The sequence below is a fragment of the Molossus molossus genome, unplaced genomic scaffold (assembly GCF_014108415.1).
Source record: "Molossus molossus isolate mMolMol1 unplaced genomic scaffold, mMolMol1.p scaffold_m16_p_4, whole genome shotgun sequence".
Taxonomy (NCBI): domain Eukaryota; kingdom Metazoa; phylum Chordata; class Mammalia; order Chiroptera; family Molossidae; genus Molossus; species Molossus molossus.
The window spans coordinates 92,058,098-92,083,683 of record NW_023425377.1 but is presented as its reverse complement, the minus strand read 5'-3'; the positions used below and the strand labels follow the sequence as shown (position 1 = coordinate 92,083,683).

At 43.8% G+C, this 25,586-nt stretch overlaps 1 protein-coding gene across 1 annotated transcript in view; it reads left to right on the top strand.

The window, feature by feature from the left end:
* The window catches only part of PALLD (palladin, cytoskeletal associated protein), a 377,267-nt gene that overhangs the window by 334,330 nt on the left and 17,351 nt on the right, over positions 1-25,586 (top strand). The window contains exons 10-14 of the mRNA XM_036241570.1: positions 4,984-5,658; positions 14,856-14,991; positions 18,048-18,146; positions 20,048-20,269; positions 23,815-23,964. Of these exons, the coding sequence (XP_036097463.1) occupies positions 4,984-5,658; positions 14,856-14,991; positions 18,048-18,146; positions 20,048-20,269; positions 23,815-23,964 (1,282 nt within the window). The remainder of the gene's footprint in view (positions 1-4,983; positions 5,659-14,855; positions 14,992-18,047; positions 18,147-20,047; positions 20,270-23,814; positions 23,965-25,586) is intronic.

Here is a 25,586-nt window from a genome sequence, read left to right as displayed (position 1 = left end):
AACGCACGAATGTGTTTCAACTTTGTGACCCCAAGAGCTTCTCCAGACTATTATGCATACTCCATCTTCTTTGTATGAGCAGGGGATAAATTACTTCTTGCCATCCAGACATTGCTCCAGAGACACCCTGGGAATTCCCAATTTACATAAAAGTGGTTTTCCAGAAGTTGACTTTCACATCCTTTATTTTGAGCGTGGGTAGCAGTTCCCCAAAGGGGGGAAAAATGATATGTAGTCACCATGACTAACATTCTTATAAACCTTTTTTCTTTCCTGAGCACTTTGGAGAGAACGCTGCGGCATGAGGCTTTGGAGCTGACCAGCTCTGCCCTTAGACAGGTTACTTGACCTCACTAACCTATGGGGAATTTAAAAATGGGGATCTTTACACCCCCTCCCCCACTGACTGTAAATGAGTCAGTCCAGTGTCAGGAGCATGATCAGTGCTGTCCCTTGACTCCCACCCCCGCTGTGGCCGAGGGAGCAGAGGATGAGGAGCGGAGGCAGGCCGGCCACCTCGCCCTCACCTCTGGTTCCCCACGCCCCGTGGGCCACTGGTGTTGCCCTTGCCAGTGCCTTGCAGCTAGACGGACGAAGAGGAAAATTCCCTGCAGTAAGTAGAACATGATCTCCATTGTTTAAACCTCCTTTTTGTGAAATAACCAGGATGGATGGGTTGTTCTCTTTTGCTGTGGAACGTTTATTGAGCTCCTACTATGCCCCAGGGCCCCAGACGACCACCGCACAGGTAGGAGCTGGCGGAGTCCTGTTCCCAGCCAGTGCCTTCCAAGGGCGAGTCCAGCCTTTTTCTCCTGTATCGCACGGCCGCTTGGCTGCTCCTTTCTCCGAGGCTGCTTTAGTCTGGGGGCAGGAGAGATGAGTGATGGAAAGTGAGTCAGGTCTAGGTCTCTCTGTCAAACATGAGTCTTTGCCCCATCTGACTGTCCATAAACTGTTCTTGTTAAAATCTGTGTCTACACCGTTGTTGGGGGGGAAAGGGCATCTTGAGTTTCTGTAATGTAGGAGGAGAATCCATTGAGTTCGTATTGACCTATTCCCTTCCTGAGCTGCCAAGATCCTCTTACAGTTGCCCCACTTCACCCTAAAAAGACTCAACTTTGAAGTCAGATATTCTTAAATATGTAAATATTTAAAACCTCGACTGGTGACTCAGACCTAAAGGCCCTGGTTGCTATGGCTACAAGGAGGCCTAAGAGTTAAATCCTTAGGAAGGAAAGACGACCATAGATTTTTTTAAAAATCATCTTGAAGCTCAGGGTTTTTTTTTACTTCTCTGTAAAACTTGTCTTTCCAATTACAGTTGACATTCAATATTATATCATTTCAGGTGTTCAGCACAGTGGTTAGACATTTATATAACTTATGAAGCGACCGCTCCCCACCACAGTCTAGTACTAGGTCAAGGTTCTTTTATGTGGACACGTTTGGTGTGTAGGGAAAGGAGCCAGGGACGGACTGGTCTCCTGGCTCAGGCAGGTAACTTGCTCTGTGACCTTAAGCAAGTTACTTAAATTCCTTTCCCATTTGTCAAGGGACTGTGACAGGTACATGACCAAAAAAAAAGGAGGCATCTCATTTCCTTAAGTATTGAAACCTTTACAATGGAAGGAGGGGTAAGAATGGGGAATTTCTTAGTCCTTTTTGAATTTGGGGTGTGGTAGGAGAGGGAAGAAAAGCTGGGTGGGAACCCTGGCCACTTTGGCTCAGCAGTTGGAACATAGGCCTGCAAACCAGAGTCACGGGTTCGATTCCAGTCAAGAGCATGTACCTTGGTTGCAGTTCAGTCTGGGCCCTGCATAGGGTTGTGCTGGAGGCAACCAATCCATGTGTCTTTCTCACATCAATGTTTTCCCCTGTCTTTCTCTCTCTCTCTCTCCCCCCCTCCCTCCCTCCTTTCCTTCCTCCCGCAATGTCTGAAAATAAATGGGCAAATCTCCTCAGGTGAGGTTTTTTAAAAAAAAAAAAAACAGCTGGGTGGGTTTTGATGGAGTAGGTATGCGAAACTGAAGGCTTGAAACTATGACACTCAAAGTATAGTCGCAACCAGAGTTGTCTAGAACTCTTAAACTAAAATTTCCACCTTTTCCCAGTATTTCCAAGAGGTGCAGTTCCGTTTCATTTTATTTCATTTTCAGAGAAAAGGGCAGCAGAAAAAAATGGGGAAACCATAAAAGTGATGAATTTTTATAATAAATAACTTTTCAGTAATTTCCCAAGGCCATAGGAAACCTTCACTTTCTGGTACCTTTCATTCCCTTTGCCTTTTTGGCTCAGTAAAATCAACTTGACCGAAAACATGAGGACTGAGAAAACGGCTTAGAATTGTGCATCTCATCATCTCAGAATCCAGGTGTCAGACCCATTGGATTCGAGGATTTTTTAAATGATGATTTGCACAGGAACCAAGTCAGACACTTGAAGATTCAAAATAACTGTTTGATTCTCTCTTCCCCCACCCCTTCGATTCCCTAGTATCGTGTCCCTAACCCAGTGCAAAAGGGGAGAGCGTGGATGCCCATTGCAGTGCACGCTAGTAGCCAAAACACTGGAATGCCTGTCCTTTCTTGTGAAATGCTACGTTAATCCCTTCTTGAATTGTCACTTATGACTAAAAGTAGCATCTCAGCAGCTTTGAGCCCACTTGGGTTAGCAGACTCAGTGGTTCATTTTAATGCCCGAATGAGTGGGCTGAACCCCATAAAGTTAGAACCAGTGTAGTGGTGGTCTGGGCTTTCCCGCTCTGGCTTCTTTGAAGACTGGCTTCGCAGGAGCCACTCCCTAGTCCCTGGGTAGAGGACTCCTTACCCCACATACAAGGTATGATATGATGTGTGTAGCAGCCCCACCAGAGCCATTACACAACTATTTGCTAATGCCAGACCAAGCTTAAAATACTTTAAAATGCAGCTGAGACGCTGGCTGTTGTAAACCCAGGCTGGCCCAGAGTAGGGGTGCGGTGGCTTTGGTGGGGGGACCACACAGTCCACTCCCAGCCCAGGTGCACACAGAGGTGAATGCTGATGATGAACATTCCAGGAATAGAATGCATATTGCTTTAGCTAGGAAATAGGAAGGAGATGGTGAAGGCAGGGAGATGAGAAAGGAGCATTTGGGGAATCGGAACAAGAGCGCTGGATGATGGGTTTCAGAGCGGGTGGGTGGTTTTTATGAGTTCTATTCCTGGGTCAGTTCTAAGCACAGAAGCACATGTGCTGGACAGTCTACCCCAACCACACAGACATCTGGACTTCGGTGTCCTGGTGAATTCCAGCAGTGCCATGGATGCTTTTAAAATGCTAAGAGCAAGTTCCATGGGACCCACAGAGTTCTTTGGTGCTGGAACCTTGGATGCTCTGCACAGATTAAGCATTCGTTTGGAACCATCTTCTCTTTATACTTTTCAGTTCCCCAAAAAGTGTTCCTTGCTCTGTCTTTTCATGGATTTAAGTGTATTACTTGACTGGATAATTGCAGAAGCAAAGCGAAGACACAGGGAGGAATATAAAACTTGTTTGCTGATGTTCCCACAGCTAATGATACTTGATGACAGATCCAAATCTTGTTTTTACCTTTACCAGCAGCTTCCATTCCTGTTATTGCTTTGAATTGCTAAAAACTTTATTTTGAAGATTAAATACTCATGGATAAAGATTTTGCGGTGGTTGTGTTTTTTTGTTTGTTTGTTTGTTTTTTAGTTTTAAAAGGTTTAAAGTTGGGCCCTGGCCAGTGTGGTTCAGTGGGTCCTGTGCACTGAAAGGCTGTGGGTTCAAGTCCCACTCAGGGCACATGCCTGGGTTGTGCGCTCCATCCCTGGTATGGGGTGTGCAGGAGGCAGCCTATCTTGATGTTTCGCTCTCACATCACTGTTTCTCTCTCCTTCTCCCTTCTTCTCTCTCTCTCTCCCTCTCTCTCTAAAAAATAAATCCATAAAATAAGAAATTTGTGAAAGGTTTGCAGTTGGGAGCATAGCTTTGCCTGTTCATGGACTCTGTCCTGTTTTATCTGCTTGTTATAGTGCCACCTTCTGCTGAAGTTTGTTTTGACAGCTGTTGGTCACTATCGCAGTGAATAATGGAAAGCATCTTGGATGTAAAATTTAGTTAAGAGGGAAATCTTCAGAGGATAATAGAGTAAGATTTTAGCTAATCGTTAACATTAAAAGTTCAAAAAGCAATTTAATTTAAAATTTTAATTCAAAAATTAAAATTCAATCTCTTCTCGGTGGAAAGTACTTGGGGAATTAAAACTGCATTATTGTAAAATCAATCATTTGTCATTGCTTATTGAACACCTACATGTTAACGATCAATATTGTTTGCATGTGTTTTAGGTATTTCTTACCAGTGTCAATATTTATTAAAGTCTGTATTTTAAAAAATGGCATTTCAGACTACTACTAAAATTTCAGGTGTAGTAACTGTTGCATGTTTTTCGGGAACAGTTTCAGACATAAGAGTAGACCCCACCCCCAAAAGCAGCCTGTGGTGTTGCTGTAAGGCAGAGTTGACAGCAGTGAGTAGGCGAACTGGACTAACCCATATCTGCCAAAAACAACTTAGATCCCGTGTTTTTTCTCGTTTAATGTTCTCATTCTGATAGAATTCTTTGACCAAAAATTGGCTACAAATGAGAAGACTGAGACGCACGTCAAAAGTTTTTCTAATACTTCTGGTTCTCTGAAAAGGAAACGTGGCTCCTGGAAGCCAGACAATTTCCATGGCGATTTGTGAACCGGTTTGAGTCGTCAGGTAGAACTTCGATAGACATGGAGCTCAGAGATCACACTGGCTTGATCTAGCTCTTCGTCCAGAATTAACTACGGGCAGCGCACGCCAGGCTAGGACTTGTGCCTCACTCACTGGGTACCGGGTGCAGTTGGCAGGCACCGCACCTCACTGCACCAAATGAACGTTCCTTCCAAGAAGTTCCCTCTCTGAAAGTGTCACTTTTCTGTCTTCCCAGGGACCCTCTGAAAATCCAGCAGCTGCAGAACCAAATCCGGCTGGAGCAGGAGGCCAGCGTGCGGCACCCCTCGACCAGCGCCCCGTGCAGCGCGCCGCCCTCGCCGCCCTTCCCGCCGCCGCCGCCCGCCTTCCCCGAGCTCGCGGCCTGCGCGCCCGCGGCCCTGGAGCCCATGAGCGCGCTCGCCTCCCGCGCCGCCCCCGCCATGCAGTCCTCCGGCTCCTTCAACTACGCGCGCCCCAAGCAGTTCATCGCCGCGCAGAACCTGGGCCCCACGTCCAGCCATGGCACGCCGGCCTCCAGCCCCAGCTCCTCCAGCCTCCCCTCTCCCATGTCCCCAACCCCGAAGCATTTCGGCCGCGCGCCCGCGCCCCCCTTCGGGCAGCCCTTTGGCCCCGAGGCCGAGGCCCCGTGGTGTCCGTCTTCGCCGTCGCCCCCGCCGCCACCGCCCCCGGTCTTCAGCCCCACCACGGCCTTTCCGGTGCCCGACGTGTTCCCGCTGCCGCCGCCGCCACCGCCGCTCCCGAGCTCAGCCCCGGCTTCCCACTGCGCCTCCCCCGCTGCCCGCTTCGGCCACAGCCAGACGCCGGCAGCCTTCCTCAGCGCCCTGCTGCCCTCGCAGCCGCCGCCTGTCGCTGTCAACGCCCTGGGCCTGCCCAAGGGCGTCACCCCGGTGTAAGTGACTCCGCACGCCCTCCCACACCCGCTCCCCCCAAGGGGTCTTGCCCCTTCCCCATGACCCATCAAAGTGCGCTCATTGACCTGCAGCTCCAGGGGAACCATGGTAACGTGTTCACATACTACCTTCATCCAATTTTTAAATTATTTAAAATTTCACCAGCAACTTTACCAAGGTGTTCTTGCATAGCCACCTTCCTGTTGCTGAGATCAACACTCTCCTCTGCCTTAAGTAAGAGGTCCTCTGGGGAACTAGCTAAAGTCTAAGCCATGCTCTGAAATCTGATGATGTGGCATCAGCTACCATTTACTGGAGCACCGTGCAATTCACTTACGTTCTCTCCTTTGACACCTCTAAGAGAGGATTTCCTCACCTTCAACCGAGGATTCCAGTGTCAGTTTGCCCAGGGTCACTTAGCCACCAACCTGAGATGTGAAGCCACCCATGCCTCTCTGACTCCAAATCCATGTTCACACCACTAAACTATGCACATGAATATTTCAGATCAATATTACAGCAGAGGTGTAGAAGCTTGGTTATGAAGTATACACTTAATATTTTTTGAACTATCTAAATTAACAGAATTAAGAAGCCTTTGCACTTATGTAGTGATTGACTGGGAGGGGGCGGGACATGTAAATATCTTTATGCTGTCTGTGCGATAGGTGAGGGATCAAGCAATCTAGTGGAAAGGGTGGAGCCAGTCTGTCCCCAGTCAACAGTGATCTCTTGGGAGCTGACAGGGATCCTCTGTCTCTTTATTTGCATATTATCTAATACCTGTCTTTCCTTGTATCATAGTGATGATGTGAGGCCCTCTGAAATCTTTAAATAGAAAATCTATGAGGATAAATATGGTGACACCCACAAAAATACAGTAAAGCCTTCCAGAGAAACATCGTGCAGGTGGTCGGCATGTCTGGTTGAAGAGTAGGTTGTGTAAAAGCTCGCTCACGCTTATGTTACTAATGAGCTCAGCGATCGGGACGTGCTAGCAGAGGTGAAGCCAGTTCCCCTATCTCACCTCTTCCTGTCGAAATCCTACTTCAGGGTTTGCCAGAATCCCAATATTGTTCAGAGAGAAAAGAAGGAAACCCTACTGAAGAATACAAATGAGAAGACCTGAGAATGCAGGTTCTCTTCCTCGATACAGAGTTGTCCATTCTGGGGCGCGCTGACGCTGCCTGAGAATGAGGAGCATTGCTGTGTTTAACTTCGACGTGTATGTCAAGGAGCTTCAGGTCGGCAATGTCTTGTTTGGTTAGGGACCTTCTACATGTGATTACATAAATTCTAAGTTTGAAATCTGGCTTCTTCTCAAGTCGTTACTGGAAAAAGTTCAGTCAGATGAATACACACGAGGGGAATAAAGGAGGGGTCTGTATAGTAATGATGTGGTAATGGGCTTCTGTTGACAGTGGAGTCAGTCAGATAGCCCGAGAAAACCTTTCTCTCTCTCTCCCCTGCTTCTCTGAGGTTTTATTTGGCTGCTAGGAAATGAAGTATTATCTTGATACAAAGACACTAACTGTTAGTTTCAAAAAGTGGGAGTTTGTTACATGACACTTTATCTTCTCTTCCTAGGAAATGGTACCAAATCTTGCTTCCTAAGAAGATAAGTACTGTGTAAATAACTTACTGTTCCTCATATAGGACTTGATCAAAGATTAGTCTGTCCAAGTCATTGGGTGGTCATGCCTTTTATCATCCTAAGTAGAAACAGTGGATTAGTCTGTTCTCAGACTTTGAAATTCTCTTAAGAAGATAAACAATTTTAAGAGTTTACTTCAAGTAATGGCAGCACTTGCTTCTTATCGGCATGTATCACAATTACTCATTTCATGGAGTCAAAATATTTTACAGTTGTTACCACAAGAATCCAGTAGCCCTTGCCATTTCTTTAAAGTTAATGGAGAAGTCATGCTGATTTTGTGGCTATACAAAACTCTCCCCAAAGACGGTTAGTTGCTGTGACACCAAAGATACGTGGCGACCCAGCCAGCGGATCTGTGGCTCTGTGCGAGCTTAACCAGCCATCGCGATATGGTTGTCCTTTGTCTTCAAGAAGTTTTCATTGCTAAATCACATTCTTGAATCCTTTCTTTGGGTTTGATACATGGGACTTTTAGAACATTTTTTCCTCTGGCATAATGGTGGGATCCCTCGCTTGCATTCTGAATTAAAAACAAAAAAAGGTAGCTATTTATCCATAACAATCCACATAATCTGCCGAAGACTGAGTGTCCCTTTCAGGGCTGCTGTGACGAATTGGCATCTGAGAACTTGGAGGACCTGCCAAAGGAATCTTTTCAATTACTTTCCTTTATATTTCATTTTTTTACTTGCGCTCATTATGACAGCAAATTCAATTTCATGTGTGTTATTTCTCTAATTGGACGGTTCTGCCATGTGTCAAGCTCCAGGAAACAGGCTGATTACACAGGACTCCATGAAATAGAATTACATTTGATTTTTTTTTTTTTGCCTGCCTTGTTTTACCAAAATCTTAAGTACAAATTTCAGATATCTGTTTTCTTAATCATCAGTTGCATACTAGCCGTTTTAGTCTGTCTGCGTGTTCTGCATTGTTCCTGTTAAAGAATAGGGTGGCTATTTACTAACTTTCTAAATAGTCTGTGGAGATAAGGTTCTGTTTCTCAAACGTCTGGGTAGCAGAGGTCAAGGCAGGGAGTGAGGGCCGTGGATCCCGTGATAAACCACGGTCGAAAGACAGATGGCGTCGGCAGCCTGGAAGCAGCAGAACCCAGTTGCTGGTTGATTGCAGTCTGACGACCTCGGCACGTGGCCTTCCTCTTGAGCCTTTCTTTCTTCAGACTTCTGCATTCTTCCCCAAGGTTACTGGGGTCACTAGCAGAGAAAATACCGCCCTTCTCAAAGCTGCTGACAGACGCAAATGTTAAGGTGACTAAATCTTTCAAATGGAGGCCACAAGGAGAACGTGCCTTAGAAAGAAATCTGTTTGCACGTGTATAAAATGAATGTGTTCTGCTCCCCTCACAACTGCTGATAGGTTTACAGCGTCCACTGCCGTAACCCCACCCTCTCCACCGCCCGGTGTATCAGCCCTGAGATGGTGGGATCCAGAGGGTGTGGGGATGCCACCTGAAGACGGTGCTGCAGTCCTGTCTGCCAGTGTCTGAGCAGCGGCACCAAGCTCTGGGTGAAGCGCATGGATCCTTCCCCGAGAACCTGAGGCACTGTGTTTTTTCACCCACCTTGACATTCTTGGAATCAGTCAAAGTGCTACAGTGTTGTCTACCCTTCATTGCCTCTCTCATAGAAGTAGGGCTTTGGTGTGCAATGTTACCCCATGTTTGTCAAAGTGAAAGCATGTCTCAGTTAGAGCCTTTATGCAGATGTGTTAATGAGCCCTTTTGTTCTGTAGGCACTCAGCGGTTTATAGATAGTATCTCATTGTGCCACTCTCTCCCTGACTGATAAGAAACAGGTAGGTGGGGACACTGTCATCATTCAAGGTGGGAAGCACAAGTGGTGAAGGGATTTCCCAGATTCTGGAATAAGTTTATGCAGCGAGGGTATTCATTAGCTCTAATCACTTGCCCTGGTTTATCTCTAATAAATCCGATGTGTGGTATTTCCTAATTGAAGAAAACTGCCGCAGACCAACGAAACAAATGGCCTGTGGCTTGGGGAAAGTTTTTACAGAAATTCAGAGGTACTTCAGACAGCTTTCAAGTCGAGACAGCGGTTAGACAGTAACTAACAGAAGAGACAAAAGCTGCACTGGACTTTGCAAACGTTATCTCGTGGTTCCTGCAGGAAACAGGCGGGCGGGGGCCTTGTCTTCCCTGTTAGAGGCAGAGGCCTGAAGGGCTTGGGGTCCTGCGTCTTAGAAGATTCTACACAAAGTGGCATCCAATCCTGGGCAAATATTTCCCTGCAGATCAGTAGAGAGGTCTCGGGGTCTGTGGTCTGCTGTGACTGTGACCAGTGACAACTCTGTTGAGACGTCTGCCCAGGAGCAGCCCAGAATGAGACCTGTTCAGTCCCCGACGGCTCTTTGCTTACTCTGCAGAGAACCCAAAAGGTAATGTGAAGAGAAGTTAACATTAATATAAAGTGATCTGTTTTCCTTAAGTCTGAACGTCAGGTACTCACTGTACTCGAACAGCGTTGGCTTTTGATATACAAAACTCAGTTTGTGTATCCTGGGCTCTTTTATATACTGATTCACATATTACATTTTGAATATGAGGAATAACGAAATGCAAACATGTTGATGATTTTGCTCACTCTGGACTTTTGTGGAATTTTGCTACCATGAGATATCACTGACTATGAGAGGACTATTAGTAGTTAAAATTTTTCTCTAGTTGCTAGACAGGCTCATGACCTCTTAAATCAGTGTTATACTCTGGAGATTTAAGTTTCTGAAATATACTGACTGACTTGACCTAAAATAGTACATCAAGGGGAAGAAGCTCTTAAGATTATTCAGTAGCCAAGGGAAGAAATGAGGGTGGGGGGGCCCTGCTGGGATTTGGTGATGGTTGAATCTGGAAGATTTTACCTCCCAGATGCTCGAGAGCCCCGCCCTGCCGCCACGTGAGTGCTATTTTAGCCGTAAGGGACGCACTGCTGACGCAGAGCACAACAGCTGCTCTCTGCACAGCTGGGCTGGTGCGGGGCTTGGCCGGAGTGCTTGCTGGCTGCGGGCTGCGTCTGAGTGCGGGTTTTGTGAAGGGTGCTGGTCTGGGTAACAGTTGACTCTGAATACGCTTTTTTTTTTTTTTTTTTTTATCCTCACCCGAGGACATTTTTCCATTTTTTGTACAGAGTGGGAGGGAGAGAGAGGAAGAGAGAGAGAGGGAAACATCGATGTGAAAGGGACACATCGAGTGGCTGCCACCCGCACGACCAACTAGGGCCGGGGACAAACTGCAACCGAGGTACATGCCCTTAGCGGGAACCGAACCCGGGTCTCTCCGGACCGCAGGCGGACCCTCTAACCGCTGAGCCAAACTGGCCAGGGCGCTTTTTTTTTTTTTTTTTTTAATTGTACAAATCATCTCTTAGTCGCCACTCTTGATTTCTTAAGGAGTTGTTTTGTGCCATTTGGGGGAACAAACCACAGCTGTTTTATATTAAACTCTAACACAGAATTAGTTTGATAGAAAAACCCATTTACCAAAACTTTGCCTCAAAAACTTAGGACTAGTTTTCTTTCCTGCCCCCCCCCCCCTTCCAAATACTCCATTTTGGTGTCTAACCTAGACCATATATACTAACCTCCTAACTCTATACTCAGTTTTTTAGCACAATTTCGTAAAGCATTTTGTGAATTACGTTAGTCCAGATGCAATACTCTCTAAAAAAAAGAAAAGTCTCCATATTAAAACAAGTGAGAAATACTGGAACCTGCACCTCCTGTACCTCTTTCCTCAAGGCTCGCAAGGCCCTGTTGGCCGCGCCAGGCTCCTCCTGGCCGCAGGGCCTTTGCACTGCCCAGTTCTCCCCACAGGCCTCGCACTGCTGCCCTCCTGCCTGCGGGGCCTCGGTGGCTGTGGCAGCTCTCAGACCTGTGCCAGCTGCACTGTCCAGGTGGTCATCTCCTCACACTCCCGTCGTCCACACTGCCCACCTCCTGACGTGCCTGCCCTTCCCTCCCTCCCTCCCTCCCATAGAATATACTTTTAAGCATAGTAACTTAGTTTTGTTCAACATTGTATTCCCAGAACAGAGTTGAGCACTAAAAAGTCCAACAGAAAAGGTCATTTCCACATTTTTGGAAACTCTGGTCCAGAGTTCTTGGCATCTCTTGACATCCTTCCCCCCTTTGTTCCGTTTCCCTGGGCAGTCTGGTCTCCGGCACTCGCTTCCCGGCTGGAGGGTCTGTTAGCCTAAGTCAGCTGTACATCACCTCCTGCAGTTTCCCACCAATGCTGTGAGACACATGCTACTCGTACCTGCATTTCACAGTTCACGGAGAAGGAAACTGAGGCGCACAGCCGTTAGGTAACTAGGCCAAGCCACACAGCGTTTAAGTGGCAAACAGAGATCCTGGCCTGTGTGCCTTTAGTCATGCTGACCCTGAACCCACCCCACCCCCGCGTGTCTCCATCCTCCTCATCCTTCAGGATCTCGGGCACTTCCTCTGTGGCCAGCGTTCTTCCTGCTGCTTCCTTACTCGCTGCACCTAGAATTGCCACCGCAGAGTTTGCTCCTTCATTTAGTCTCCACCTTGACTATTAACCTCTTGTGATCAAGGACCGTCCTTTAGGACTTGGCTGTCTTCTCCACATCACTTAGAATAGTGTTGAGACCGTACTCAAGCTACATGCTCAGGAAATATTTGTGCAGTGGTTATTAGACATTTAAAAATCTCTCAATTGATTGTTTTTCATTTCAGTGTTAATTGTTCAGAATCGAGAGAATACGTGTATCTTAAATTTCTGTAAGTCAAGGGCAATAATGTCTTAAAAAATAGGGGGAAACGGATGGAGTAGATGGCCTTCTGGAGCTGGTGCTCATCACACGTTTAGGGAATTGCTTGTTAAAAGAAACAGAATGATGGGGATTTTTATTTGGATCAGGGAGCAGTTTCGATCTTACTCTGAAATTATGCCTGGGTGGCGGGAGCCCATACCGAAGTGAGTGTCCTCTGCGTGTCGTGTCCCAGAGCAGTTGTCCTTGGGTCCCCTGAAAGAGGCAAGTGTACTGAGAAATGCTTTTTAAGCAACAGGACTTATTCAGTAGTAAATAGACAGGTGTCTGCTTGTTTGAGAGAACTTGCGGCTGTTTTCTTAAAAACACAGTTCCCTGCCTCTCTCATTCGGATGGTCTGTCCTGCCCTTGGCAGTTGCCTGCTTGCCCTTCTCACTCTCACCTGTGCAGAGACAGCTCTGGGCATCCGCCTGCAGACAGGAAGGCCTCCTGCCGTCCGAGGCCGCTCACCATCACATAGCTGTGTGTCTGGTTTACGCTGTCAGGTGCAGAGTAATAACGGGGACGTGCGATGAGCTAGCTGTCTCTAATGCTACCTCTCGGTGACTTCAGCCCAGCTCTTCCAGGTCTCAGATGCAGGGCTGCAGTCAAGAGCAACGAAGAACTTTATTTCCAAAGCTGGGTGATTTCTTTACTTGTTCTGAGCCTGCCTGGTTACATGTGGTTTGATTTCCCATGGCTCTGGCACAGGTTTTCTTGCCTGAGGAGGGAACGTAGAGAGAGGTCAGACGTGGAGGTGGACAGGAACATCCACTCACTCACTTTAGGAATGCTATTTGACAAGCCCCGTGATTAACACGAGGCTCGGAGAGAGGGAGACAATTAAACAGAACATGGAATGCTAACGTGTGATAAGGGTTATGAAGAAAACATGGTACAACAGCTAATGAGGCCGACTTAGTCAGGGTCCTCCTTTCCAGGGAGACATTAATCCGAAGCCTGAGGGCTGGTGAGTTGTCCTGAGAAAGAGTGAGGGAGAGAGGCTCCAGGCTTAGGAAAGTTGGCAAACTGTGTGCATTTTTTGTTAAAGGTTTGCATGGTACTAAAAATTGAAGTTATAAATCATAATTCCTATGGCCTTTGCTATTAATATGTTCCATCTCCTTAAAAATCAAGATCCATTCCCCGGATACAATTTAAAGTTTGACTAACCACTTTGACATTACTAACAGGATATTACCATATTTTATTGTAGTTTTTTTTTTTTAAGCCAATGTCTAACATCATCCTGTTTGAACTTCAGGGGCAAATGACTACAAAAGAAGGACCTGGAAAAGCTATCAGTTAGGGTTTTTCCATTATAGGTAACAGAAGACTCAGGCACCAGATTAAATGCATAAGGTTCATTTTACGTGACAAGCGGGAGTGGCAGCTCCATGGTAGGTTAACACAGTGTCCCCCAAACAGCCAGGGGCCCAGGCTCCTCCCGAGCTGCCATCACTGGCACGCCGCAGGCTCCCCTCACGGCCATGGCGCTGCAGCAGGTGGGGCGCGACACTTGGACACGGTGGGAGCCCTGAAAGGAGACAGCCTTCCTGTGGGTGGAAACCGATGTTGAGCGGAGCCCCGCCCCCGCACCCTCCTACCTCCCTCCCCAGTCTCATGGGCCAGGGCTCAGTCACAGCCTCTGGCTCATCATGTCCAAGGGGTGGAGACCACTCAGACTGACTTAGCTTCACCCCCTGGGTTTGGAGAGAGACGGGGATCCTCTTTTCCAAGCACACTGAAGGATAAACACCCCCCAAAATCAGAGGTAGTTCAGCAGGAAACAAGGGGGAGTAGACAGGAGAAAAGGTGGCCGTTGGGAAGACTAGGAGCAGGACCCCAGGAGGCGATGGGACAGGTATTCATTCCATTTCTCCCTAATCTTTACCCACTGCTTGTGAGCAAAAAGGAAGAGAAATAGGAAACAAATTGCTTACGGAACCAACAAAAGTGGATTCTGCTACTGCAGCACCTAGTACCAGGGGCCTGGCCCGCGTGGCTCCGGGCTCTGCTCCGACCTTGGGAAGGTCACCTGCCTTCGGACCCCAGGCTCTCTAGGGGCCTCGGGAGGCACCCAGCACTGCAGGACCTGCAGACCTTCCAGGTCCTCCAGTGTGCAACAGGCCCCGCCCTGTAACAGGCCCCTCCCCCTCCCAATCTAGGTAGGCCAGAGGGATGGTAACAAAACACTCACTTAGGGTGGGCTCAGTGCTGTTGTTGAGTCAATTCCCTAAGGAGGATCAGGACGATTGGATTTATAAAAGGATAAAAGAAATATGTTCTCTTTCAAATCCTCTCAGCAGTCAGATGTGGTATATGTTTTTACTCCCGTTCATCAGAAACGTTAAGAAACTGTCTCAGTCACAAAACGAACACAAGGCAGAGCCCGATTGTAAGCCGAGGTCTGATTACAAATCACATCATGCTTCCGCCTTCCGGGAGCTGAAACGCAGGCCCTCCCTGTCCGTGGCTTTTGTCTCAGCCCTGAGGCGCGTGCCCCTAAGGTCTCTGAACCTCCTCTGAGGACTGGTCCCAGTTAGTGTTCCCTGAACAGTGAATCCAGCTTTCGGGGTTCTTTCCATAATTAGTTGGAATAGATGTAGCATAAAAAAAGAAAAAGAGAGGGGAGAGACAGGCAGACTGTGCGCTCTTTGTTGGACCTGAACATGGACCTGGATGCATCTGCCTGACAACACTGCCCCTCCTGTGCTTCTGTCCTCAGGGGTTTTCCAAAGAAGGCCAACCGAACCGCTAGGATAGCCTCTGACGAGGAGATCCAGGGCACCAAGGATGCTGTCATCCAAGACCTGGAGAGGAAGCTGCGCTTCAAGGAGGACCTCCTGAACAACGGCCAGCCGGTACTGCGAGGTCTGGGGCCTCCGCTGCCCTGTCAGCCCCACGCGGCTCTCCCCTGCGCCCCGGGGCTGATCTGGCCACAGATTTCCCTGGATTACCGTTGAACCTCAACGGCTCTCTTAGTAGTATGACTTGAATCTGGGGAAAAGGGAGAGAGTGAAATGGCTTCCTTCTGTTAATCCAGAAACTACTCTTGGAGTCAAGATAGCAAGTTGGAGATAAAGGAAGGGCTGGTTTGAAGGTCTGGGGTAGAACAAATGCAGAGCTGTAAGGTTAAAAGAAAAAGGAACACATTGCTGGGGGGTGGGGGTGGGGAGGGAGGGAGGTGTGCTCTGGAGCGGTTTGCGTTCCCCCAAAGCAGTGAGGGGGAGCTCAAGCACCACAGGGAGAGTGTGCTGCTCGCACCCGGGCATCCTGGCTGAGGGAGTGACCAGCCCTCTCCTCCTGGACGGTCACTAGACACTGATTCAGCAACCCGAGGGGTAAGGCTGGTCTGACAATCTCCCTCTGGTTTGTAGAGCAAGACAGCTCAACTCAGGGGAAAAATAATGATGTTTGAAGGCCATGGGATTGTACAGTAGATACAGAGGTCTGGTTAAAAAAATAAATATAGATAGATAGATAGATAGATAGATAGATAGATAGATAGATAGATAGATTTATGGTGTTTTCTCCACTGGACTTACATATTTCCTCATCAGTTGTTTGGGCTCTTTTGTTTTTTACTGACCCTTTTCTTATCACTTATCACATCAGAATGTTTTATGGGGACAGGAAGAGCAAGTCTAGCAAATAAGGTTTCCCGGGCAAAGGAAAGGAGCCGTTGTGTGGCTTTATTATGGAGTTCGCACCAGGGAAATCTGCTTGGCTCTTAGGTACAAGAGGAAAGGGCCTCTGTATAAACCTCCCTCTCGGACACCTTTTTCAGAGCAGAAGCTCTCTATGCTAATTACATTTTCTAGGAATTTTAATTATCAAGTATTGATAAAATAAAAATGTGAGAACAGTCCACGTTTGATTGGAAAGGTGGGGAATAGACGGGGGGTACGGGATGCTGATTTTAACTATTCGGGCATCCTCCATCTGAGTTCCAGAAGACTGACATTCTAACGAGACCATGTGTTAGCTGTTCCTCTCACCGAGAACAGCAGGTTTCCACAAAGGGGACATGTTTCCTCCCTGAAGTAAGTGATTGCGTGTGTACATGTACATGCTCTGGGTGTTTTCTCTGGCTCTGTCAACTGAAGCCTTTGAAAGATTAAAACAAGTACTTACAGGAACTTTTTTCAGGCCAGGTAAGGAATGGCATCTCTCCAGTTTTTTGCTTCTTTTTTCCTCTTTGATTGTTTGCTTAAATATTCCTTATGGACTAAAATTCTTTTGGTTAAAGTAAGACTTCTATATGCTATTATAGAATACTATATATATATATTATGTATGTAGTATTTTCATTTATTTGTTATATGTTTTTTGTAAGTATACATGTGTGTGTGTATTTATATATATAATTCACAGTGAATGACATTCACAGTAAGTTCCATAAATTTCCACATTGGAGAGTTTGAAAGGACAAGAAAAGTAAGGTTTCCCCTTTTAGAAACTGGGACCCTCAGACAACTTTTTCCTCATGTTACATGTTATTCTGTTATTTCTTTTTGGCTTCCAAAGACAGGGCTTGTGTATATGCACATGGCATAGTGCTTAGGAACAAAACTGTGAAGTAAATTCGGCTTCTAATGGTGCAGGCGTGTTCTGCTGAAGGACTCGATATCAAATTGATATTCTGCTTATGAGAAACAGAGTGGAAATTACTCCAGTTTCCCCTCTAATGTGGATACAGTTCTCCGTGAAAACATTAGGAAGGCTTTTAAGGGAGCCTTAAAAACTCTCTTGGAAAATTAAATTCATTGATTTTTTTTTAAAGAAACATGATAAAAATTAATTTAAATAATAGCATACTAGACCGAGACATCCCATGCACCAAACGCCTACTTCCACCTCTTGTCCTCTTCCCCTTCTTTACTAAATGAAATCATCTGAACTTCAGGGCTTTTTGTCATTTGGCACTTGACTGACTTCTATTCCCGGTTTCAGCTGGGACTGGAACCAGCAATTACTGGAAATTATAAATTTACCCAACATATTTTTTTGATTAGAGAGTTTCCAATAGAATTTGTATCCATATTCAGAAGTTTGGAAGTTTATCTAAAATAATTTCTGTTCTCTTTTTTGAGATCCTTAGTAATTATTCTCTATTTTCAGTCTAATAGCTGTTTGTGAAATGCCCCTGGCTCTCTCAGATTTCATCCCAGACCTCTACTTCTGAGGCACTTTAGGGCCAACACTCAAGAGCAGGATCAGCCCAGTAGGCAGAAAATGCTGGCATTGCTTTTGTACCAGGACGGCCCAGCAGAAATGGTTTTGGCCAAATGCAGAAGCACTGGTTGCTAGATGCAAAAACATGACCGCTTTCTTTGCTTGCTAGGCAAGCAGTTTTCCTCAGGAGAATCATGAATTGTGGGCATTAGCATCAGAAAGTGTCCTTCACAGTCCTTTTGCTAACAGCCCTGTGCAGTCATTCTTGTGGATTATTCTAGCCGCCTGCAGTCACTGATGTTACACAGCAACCTAGAAAAATGCTCTTGGAGGTGAGACCGCCCCTCCGCCCACCCCGCCAAAGCAAAGGAGACCATCACTGCCAGCTAGTCTAAAAGTTTATTGTTAAGGACAAGTTCACGACACACATTTTCTGTGTGGTTTCTGCCTTGTTGCTTATTGTACTCGTCCTGAATTAGTGTTCTATCAGTTGGTGGCTCTCGAGATTGGTTACCCCATCTCCCTGACTCGGGTGTTAGGACCAGGAGGGGAGGAGAAAGGCAGGGCACTGAAGCAAAGGCGAGAAACAGACGCCTTTTACGTGCCGGTGTCTAAAGGTGGAGAGAGGGTCACAGAAACGGCAAAACTCGTTTGTTTGGGGGTTTTCATTCTTTTTCATGAAGCAGTATACAACTGTGATTTTCCTAATTTTGTGTTTTTTTGTGTGATTTACTCTGTTTAGAGGTTAACGTATGAAGAAAGAATGGCTCGCCGACTACTCGGTGCTGACAGTGCAACTGTCTTTAACATTCAGGAGCCAGAGGAGGAAACGGCTAACCAGGTACCCTGTTCCTCTGGACTTCTTAGAAAAATAACAGCTATATGTCTCCTCTCCCCATACGCTTTAGGGACACTAGTCTTGGGATCAATTCTGTGGCAAGTACGGGGCAGGTCAAGGAAAAGCATTATTTGATTTATATTTATTGAGCACTTACTGTGTGTCAGACATTGTGTTAAATGATGGATAGAATTATTTCAGTCAGTCAGTGAAATCTGTTCTTTTTACCTTCGTATTGATCAGTTTATTCTCCTTTCAATAACTCTGTTTTTCCTGTCCTGTGCTTTCATATAAAATAGTTTTGTGTGGAGTAACTATTTTCCCTGAAATTGTTGAAAGTAACTAGTGACTATTTCTAATTACATTTTTAATATCGAGTCAAAGTAAAATATTTATGTACAGAGAAACTGTCTTTATTTTCCTTCACTTATATAGCTATAAATCACTAGTCAACAGAATGCCTAAAATGCTATTCTTGTTCTCCTGCTACCATCAAAAAAGTCACTTTGTGGATTTGATGGAAGCCTTTTTTAATCCACGCTGCTTCTGTTTCCAGATGTAGTCTCCATATTAAAGGAAATGAATGTAAAGGGTCAAATAAACTCTTGTTCTATTGAGAAAAAGATCTGAAAGTTTTTATGTTAAATACAACTTCTGCAAAAATCTCACTAAAGTAGAAATCTTGCTAGATTCTTACTTCTATTATTAGTCTTCACTTCTTTTTTTCTGCCATTACAGGAAATTGGGTCTCCTCATGCTTCTGTAGGGAGTCCTCTGGATGGTCAAAAGGTTAAGCTTTTCACCTTTCTTCTCTTTCCAGTCTTTCACTGTATCTACTTTCTGATGCTCTTTCTCGTCTACTGCCATGTATGAACTCTAAATGCTATGTCTTAATACAGTGTCTGTTTTCATTTAACATCAGATGAACAAAATTACTGCAGTGTGATTTTTCTTGTCATTTATTACAAACTTGAATTCGATTGTCATTAGTAGATACTCTGAACTTTAAATTGTGAAAAGTTTCTCATTGTTATCTCTCTCTAGGAAAAAAGTGCTAATTATTAAACTGATTCATTTGATAGGAATTAGAACAAAACAACCTGTATTTTTTGCACTTTTCTCTCTCAAGCCAACAAACTGTTTTTTTAAAGGCTGAGTGACTTCTTTCAGAGACAACCAGTTAAGACAATTCTTTTATTTAATATTGAGTAAAAATATCTTCTCCTGGGCTGCCTTGTCTTCATTTACTTGGTAAGCCAGCGCCTGTAGAGTCCACCTCGGTCACCATGGCCTGATGACGGGGGCTCTGCTTTGCTTTGGCTTTTTTAACCAACATTTTGATTGGACTGTCACTCCTATTTTTCTTTTAAAGAAGGTGGAAACTAGTTCCCAGTAGCTGCAGAGCTGAGGAGGAGTCCATAGGCTATGTGGCTAAGGACTGTTCTAGGTGAAAGAAAATCGTGGTGCCATCTCTTCCATGATGTTTGAGCAGGTGCTCTGCAGAAGCCGGCGCTGGCCAAGCACTGCCGCTGCCCCTCTGGGGAAGTGTACCCCCACATCAGCTTCCACCTGGGGAGAAATCAGTGTTCTGGCATGCTTTATTTTTATGAACAGTTTAGGGAAACACAGCCATTGCCTTTCTCCCTGCCCACCAAAAGAAAAGAGAAATTAATCTTCATAGTTTTTTGGATGAAGATAATTTGAAATATCATACATACTTACCTCCAGATGTTTTCCATTTCATGTGGAACTGAGGTGGGCTCAGACTTGATTGTAGGCCTTGTGGTAACAGTATCATTGTCTTCTGAGGGCCTGCGTGCCTATGCGAGAGGGGACGAGACTCATGACACACTGTACCACGAGGGGCTGGGGTGGATAACAGGCTGTTGCTCTGTTTGATACAGGAATACAAAGTCTCCAGCTGTGAACAGAGACTCATCAGTGAAATCGAGTACAGGCTGGAAAGGTCTCCCGTGGATGAGTCGGGTGATGACATTCAGTACGGGGACGTGCCTGGGGAAAACGGAGCGGCACCATTCTTTGAGATGAAGCTGAAACACTACAAGATCTTTGAGGGAATGCCTGTAACTTTCACGTGCAGAGTGAGTGGGAATCCAAAGCCAAAGGTGAGTTGAAAACACGGCTTTTTAAGAGCCATATATCCTGAGGGAGAGTTTAGCTTCCAAAATACAGCATGTGTGGTAGGGAAAAGAGATACAGACCACCCTACTCAATACCCTTGATGTAAAATATCTGAAGTACTGTAAGTTGAGGGCTGACTTCAGGAGGCATTGGAAATAAATAAGGGTGTAGTCTGGGTTTGAAGAATAGGAATAGAATAGAGTAGAGTAGAGTAGAGTAGAGTAGAACAGAAATAACTGGATAATTGACAAGGAGCTTTTCATACACCTCCATCATTTACTCATGTGATGTCATCACTGTTACTCCCAAACTGCAAACAACTGACCTGAGCTCATCGAGGCTAATTAACTTTCCCAAGGTAGAGAGCTGGTGAGTGGCTTGCACATGAACCCCATGCACTGTTCCATATGCAAAAGTATATGGAAAAGTAAGCTTACTGCTAATTATAAAAACTTCAGATCTTTCATCTCCAAAACCAAAACATCCTATATTTACAAAAGGGGGAGATGGGAACACTGTTGCAAAAGGAGAATCAAAGGAACATCTGGTGCTCAGGAGGACTGGGCTGACCTAGCTGGGACCTCTCCCTACAGATACATAGAAATGCAGATACAAAGTTGCCCTCTCTAAAAGGAGACTAGAATAACTGCTTAGTAGCCCATCAAAGGATAACAGGATTACATTTCCCCCTAGCTTGAGAGAAAAGAATTAAAAAAAAGAAAAACTTCAAATTCACACTATCACATGATAAGGCTGAGAAATTAACAGGAAACGGAGTCCAGGAGGATTCAAATCTTTAGGTTTGGGGTAGAAGCAAGCAAAAATTATTTTGACCCATAGGACACTGTCACAATTTGGGGGCTATCAGATTTCTACAGGGTAGGAGGGAGGAAAAATGAGTTCCCAGTGAAAACTTACAAACCCATATGAGGAAATAAATAAGAAATAGGGAAACAGAAGTCAATTACACAGTGTGGAACAATCTTGAGACTATAAAATAACTTCAAAATGACTGAAGCAATTTTTAAAGGAACGGAAAGTTTAAGAAAGAACAGGACAGTACCAAAGACAAGGCACAGTTGCAAAATAAGCACACAGAAATGAAGAACACACGAGCTGAAATGAGAATCAGTCGGATGGGAGGAGGAAAGTGATAGGACAATACCTGAAACTTCTGTGTGTCAGTGTCTGTACATCTTGTTTTGTTTTCTCAATAAGGTAAATTTTACCACCACAGTTTCCCCTAAAACCAAATCCCAACCCCACAGTCAGAGAAACATGGGGGAAAAAAACACCTTAAATTGTCAAACCCAAATCCATCCCCTATTTAAATGAGACTTAAAAAAAAAAACTGTTATTAGAGAAAACTTTACTATATTCTTGGCATAATTTCGATAATTGCTGTGTATTCACAAACATAACACCAAATACATGAATTAAAACAAAAATTTGCAGCTTATGAATGACATTAAACAAGAAATTGTATCTTGAATTTCCAAAATATTTACAAAAGGATTCCATATTATTTTAAAACTTTATTCAATTCTTAAGATCACTGATGGTAGTTCTAAGATTGATTCCTATTCTTAAAGGATATTATCTTCAACTTGAAGATGGGTTGTTGTCTGTAACATCACTATATGTTTTCTGATACAAATTTAAATGTTTCACAGCTTTAAGAGGCTTAATTTTTTTTTAGAACTTTTCATTAGAGATGTTCTCCCTCATCCTTCCTTCCTTGTCTTCCCTCCTTCCCTCGTTGCCATTCTTTTTCTTCCGTCCCTGATTTATTGAAGAATTGTTTTTTCTGCACGATATATAAATTACATTAAGATTATTAAAGTATTGAACATTCATTATGTTTTTAAAAATACATCCTTTTTAAGCTCATGTTTAAAAAAAGTTGTTATGCCCTTGACATGCTTGTTCTGAGACATGAGAAAACTGAAACAAATTTCTAATTCACTCTGTTTCCATTTCTTGTACCTTCTCCTCCCCTTTCCCATTAGCAGTCTTGGTAAAATTTTGGAACTATTTCTTAAATTTCATTTGAAAGTTGTATTCCAAGTATAATGGAGGTAAAAAAATATATGCTTGAAGGAGAGAAGTGATTCTGAAAAACTGGCATAGCAGCAAAGTGCAAAAGGAAGTAATTGGAGACTAATCACAGCTTCTCTGTTCCATCAGCAATCATGAAACCACTAAGGAGAGTGTAATTATGAAGTATCATGCTTTATATAATTTGATTTTTTAGAACTAAGAGTTATTCATCTAGTTGATTCATTTTTAGGTTCTGGAAACTAAAAAACATAATTTCTATAGATTTGGAGCTAATTGAAAAATAGAGGTTGGGAAAGTTACAGCAGTCAGACCCTAATTATTCATGCACTTATTTAATTCCATATGTTTCCGGCCTTTTCCTACCTGGGAAATGGATGTTTCAAAAAGGTTTTTCAGATTCAAAGTCTTTGACAGGGAGTTGAATTTGAATGCCAGTGTGGTTGGTCTCAACTAGCATGTTGACTCATATTAAGGAAAAAGTTCATTTTAAAAACTGAGGTTTAAAGGAGGTTTCTTCTCTTGGGACTCAGTCAGGAATGCTTTTAGTTGCAAGGAATAAAACAGACAACCAAGAACTTGTGGCTTAAAAATGGGGTGATTTACTGTCTTCTCTAACGGTAAGTCTGGAGGTGCGTAGGTGTGGACATTAATTCAGCATCTCAATCACTCCAGGGCTGCTGGCACTGTGATTCATGATGATGGCCCTAACTTTCCCCTGTGTAGTTCAGAAACTAACTAAAAAATAATAACTGAATTATGAGCGATCCATTGACCAGTGATTTTATCTAAAGGTGAGAGAAGGTGGATCTATAGAAGAGATCATTTGATCATTTGAAAACTTTAATTTCACCAGGATTATTATTATTATTTTTTTACTATCAACCCAAGTTAAAATATTATTTGAGAATGATTACATTTAAATACGAGTGTGTTTTCTTTAACGTGATGGGAAGAGCTGGCAAACTTTCAACCTCTGGTCATATGCTCCTGACCCAGAATTAAAGCAGTAGATATCCAGCCACCACCCCTCACTGTGGCCTCACCCCCCGTTGTATTTGTCTAATGGTGCAGTGGAATGATTCAAATTTGGGTCTGTTTTTTGTTCTCTAACCTTTTTACCTTCACTTTACAAGTAATATATTTTAATTGAGTACATTTGACATTAGAAAGAAGTCAAAAGAAAAATAATCACTGTCAACATTCAGTATAGATCTCTCTATATAAATAACATATGACTAAAAATAAGTATGTAAGTAGGTATTGAGAAAGTAAAAGATACATAATTTTTAAAAACTAAAACAGAATTAAATTTGCTTGTTATCTACCTTTTTCACTCAAAACTCAGCTGCCTATTCAGATGTTCTGGTTAACATTTCAGCTCTGCAGACTACAGTTATTATTTATCACTTCCCCCAAACAGGGTAGTACGACACACATCCTCAATTTTTAATCTTGTTTCCTTTCACAGATCTATTGGTTTAAAGATGGAAAGCAGATCTCTCCCAAGAATGATCACTACATCATTCAAAGAGATCTTGACGGGACATGCTCTCTCCACACCGCGGCCTCCACACTAGACGATGATGGGAATTACACGATTATGGCTGCAAACCCTCAGGTAAAGAAGGGTATAGGTCTTGATTCAGTTCTGTGTACAGCCGACCCTTAACACAGGTGTGGACTGCACAGGTCCACTTATACATGGATGTGTTTTATTTTGCTTTTTTTTTTTTTTTCAGTAAATACTGTAAATGTATTTTCTCTTCCTTATCATTTTCTTTTCTCTAGCTTAACTATATTGTAAGAATGCAGTATACAATACAGATAACATACAAAATATGTGTTAATTGACTATGTTATCCCTAAGACTTCCAGTCAACAGGAGGCTATTAGTTTTGGGGGAGTCAAAGGTTGTATGCAGGTTTTTTAACTGCAGGGCTCAGCATCCCCAACCACCATGCGGTTCAGAGGTCATCTGTCTGGTGCTTACAGCATATATTTGAACAAAGGAACTGTGTAATTAAAAGCTGGAGTCGTACCTCTTTGTCTTGAAACTATTTTTTCAATTTCTACATCTATCTCAGCTTTGGGGGATAGAAAAAAATTTTTTATGTGCATTTATTTATTCCACTAGAGTTTTCCTATATGAGCAATTCTGGTCCAGGCATGCATTCTTTCCACCAATATTATTGAGAGCCTAATATGTGCACCTACGTCATAGGTAATGGGGTTAAAGTGGTGGAAAAGACAACGTCTGAGACAGAAAATAAGTCAGTAAACAAAATAAATAAATTTTTAAAATATCATTTCAGATAAAATTAAGTTATGAAGTAAACAAAGAGAAAAGGATGAGTTGTGTGTAAGTGTCCATTCTAATTCTGATATTGCCTATATACAGTAGTCCCCTCTGATCTGCAGGTTTGCTTTCCATGGTTTCTGTTACAAGTGGCCAACTACAGTCCAAAAATATTAAATGGAAAATTCCAGAAATAAACAATTCATAAGTTTTAAATTTCACGCCATTCTGAGTAGCATGCTGACATCTTGCGCTGTCCTGCCCGGTCCTGAATCTTCCCTTATCCAGCATAGCCAAGCTGTTCATACATACAGTACAGGAAGGTATTTTGAGAGAGAGATCACATTCACATAACTTTTATTATACTATTGTTATCATTGTTCTATTTTATTATTAGTTATTGTTGCTAACTGCTTATTGTGCCTAATTTATAAATTGAACTTTATCACAGGTGTGCATGAGGGAAAACAGTATACATAGCACTCAGTATTAACCATAGCTTCTGGCATCCACTGGGGGTCTTGGGATGGATCCCCTGCAGATAAGGAGGGGACTACTATGTAGTATTCAGGATTTTTTGTTTGTTTCCATCCAAATGTTTTCTCTTGTTTTTGCCCTTAGATAGAGTTAACAAATCAATTGACTACTTAGAATTTAATAGGCAGCTACCTGGTTCATGTTACCATTCCAAACTGCAAATTCTTTTTTATCACATATCTTATATATTTTAGTTGCTATGCTCAGTACAGGGGACACAAAAAAGAGCAAGAAGTGATTTTGTACCTTCAGAGCTCGATGTGTCAGGATAATTTCACAAAGTCTGCGGAAGTCATATAAATAACATGCTTTCTTTTTTTTTTTTAAAGGAAGTTAAATGAACAATTTTAATTATGTAGCTAATGAAAGTTGTCCTGAAGTCATTTTTTTAAAATCTCTGATCTACT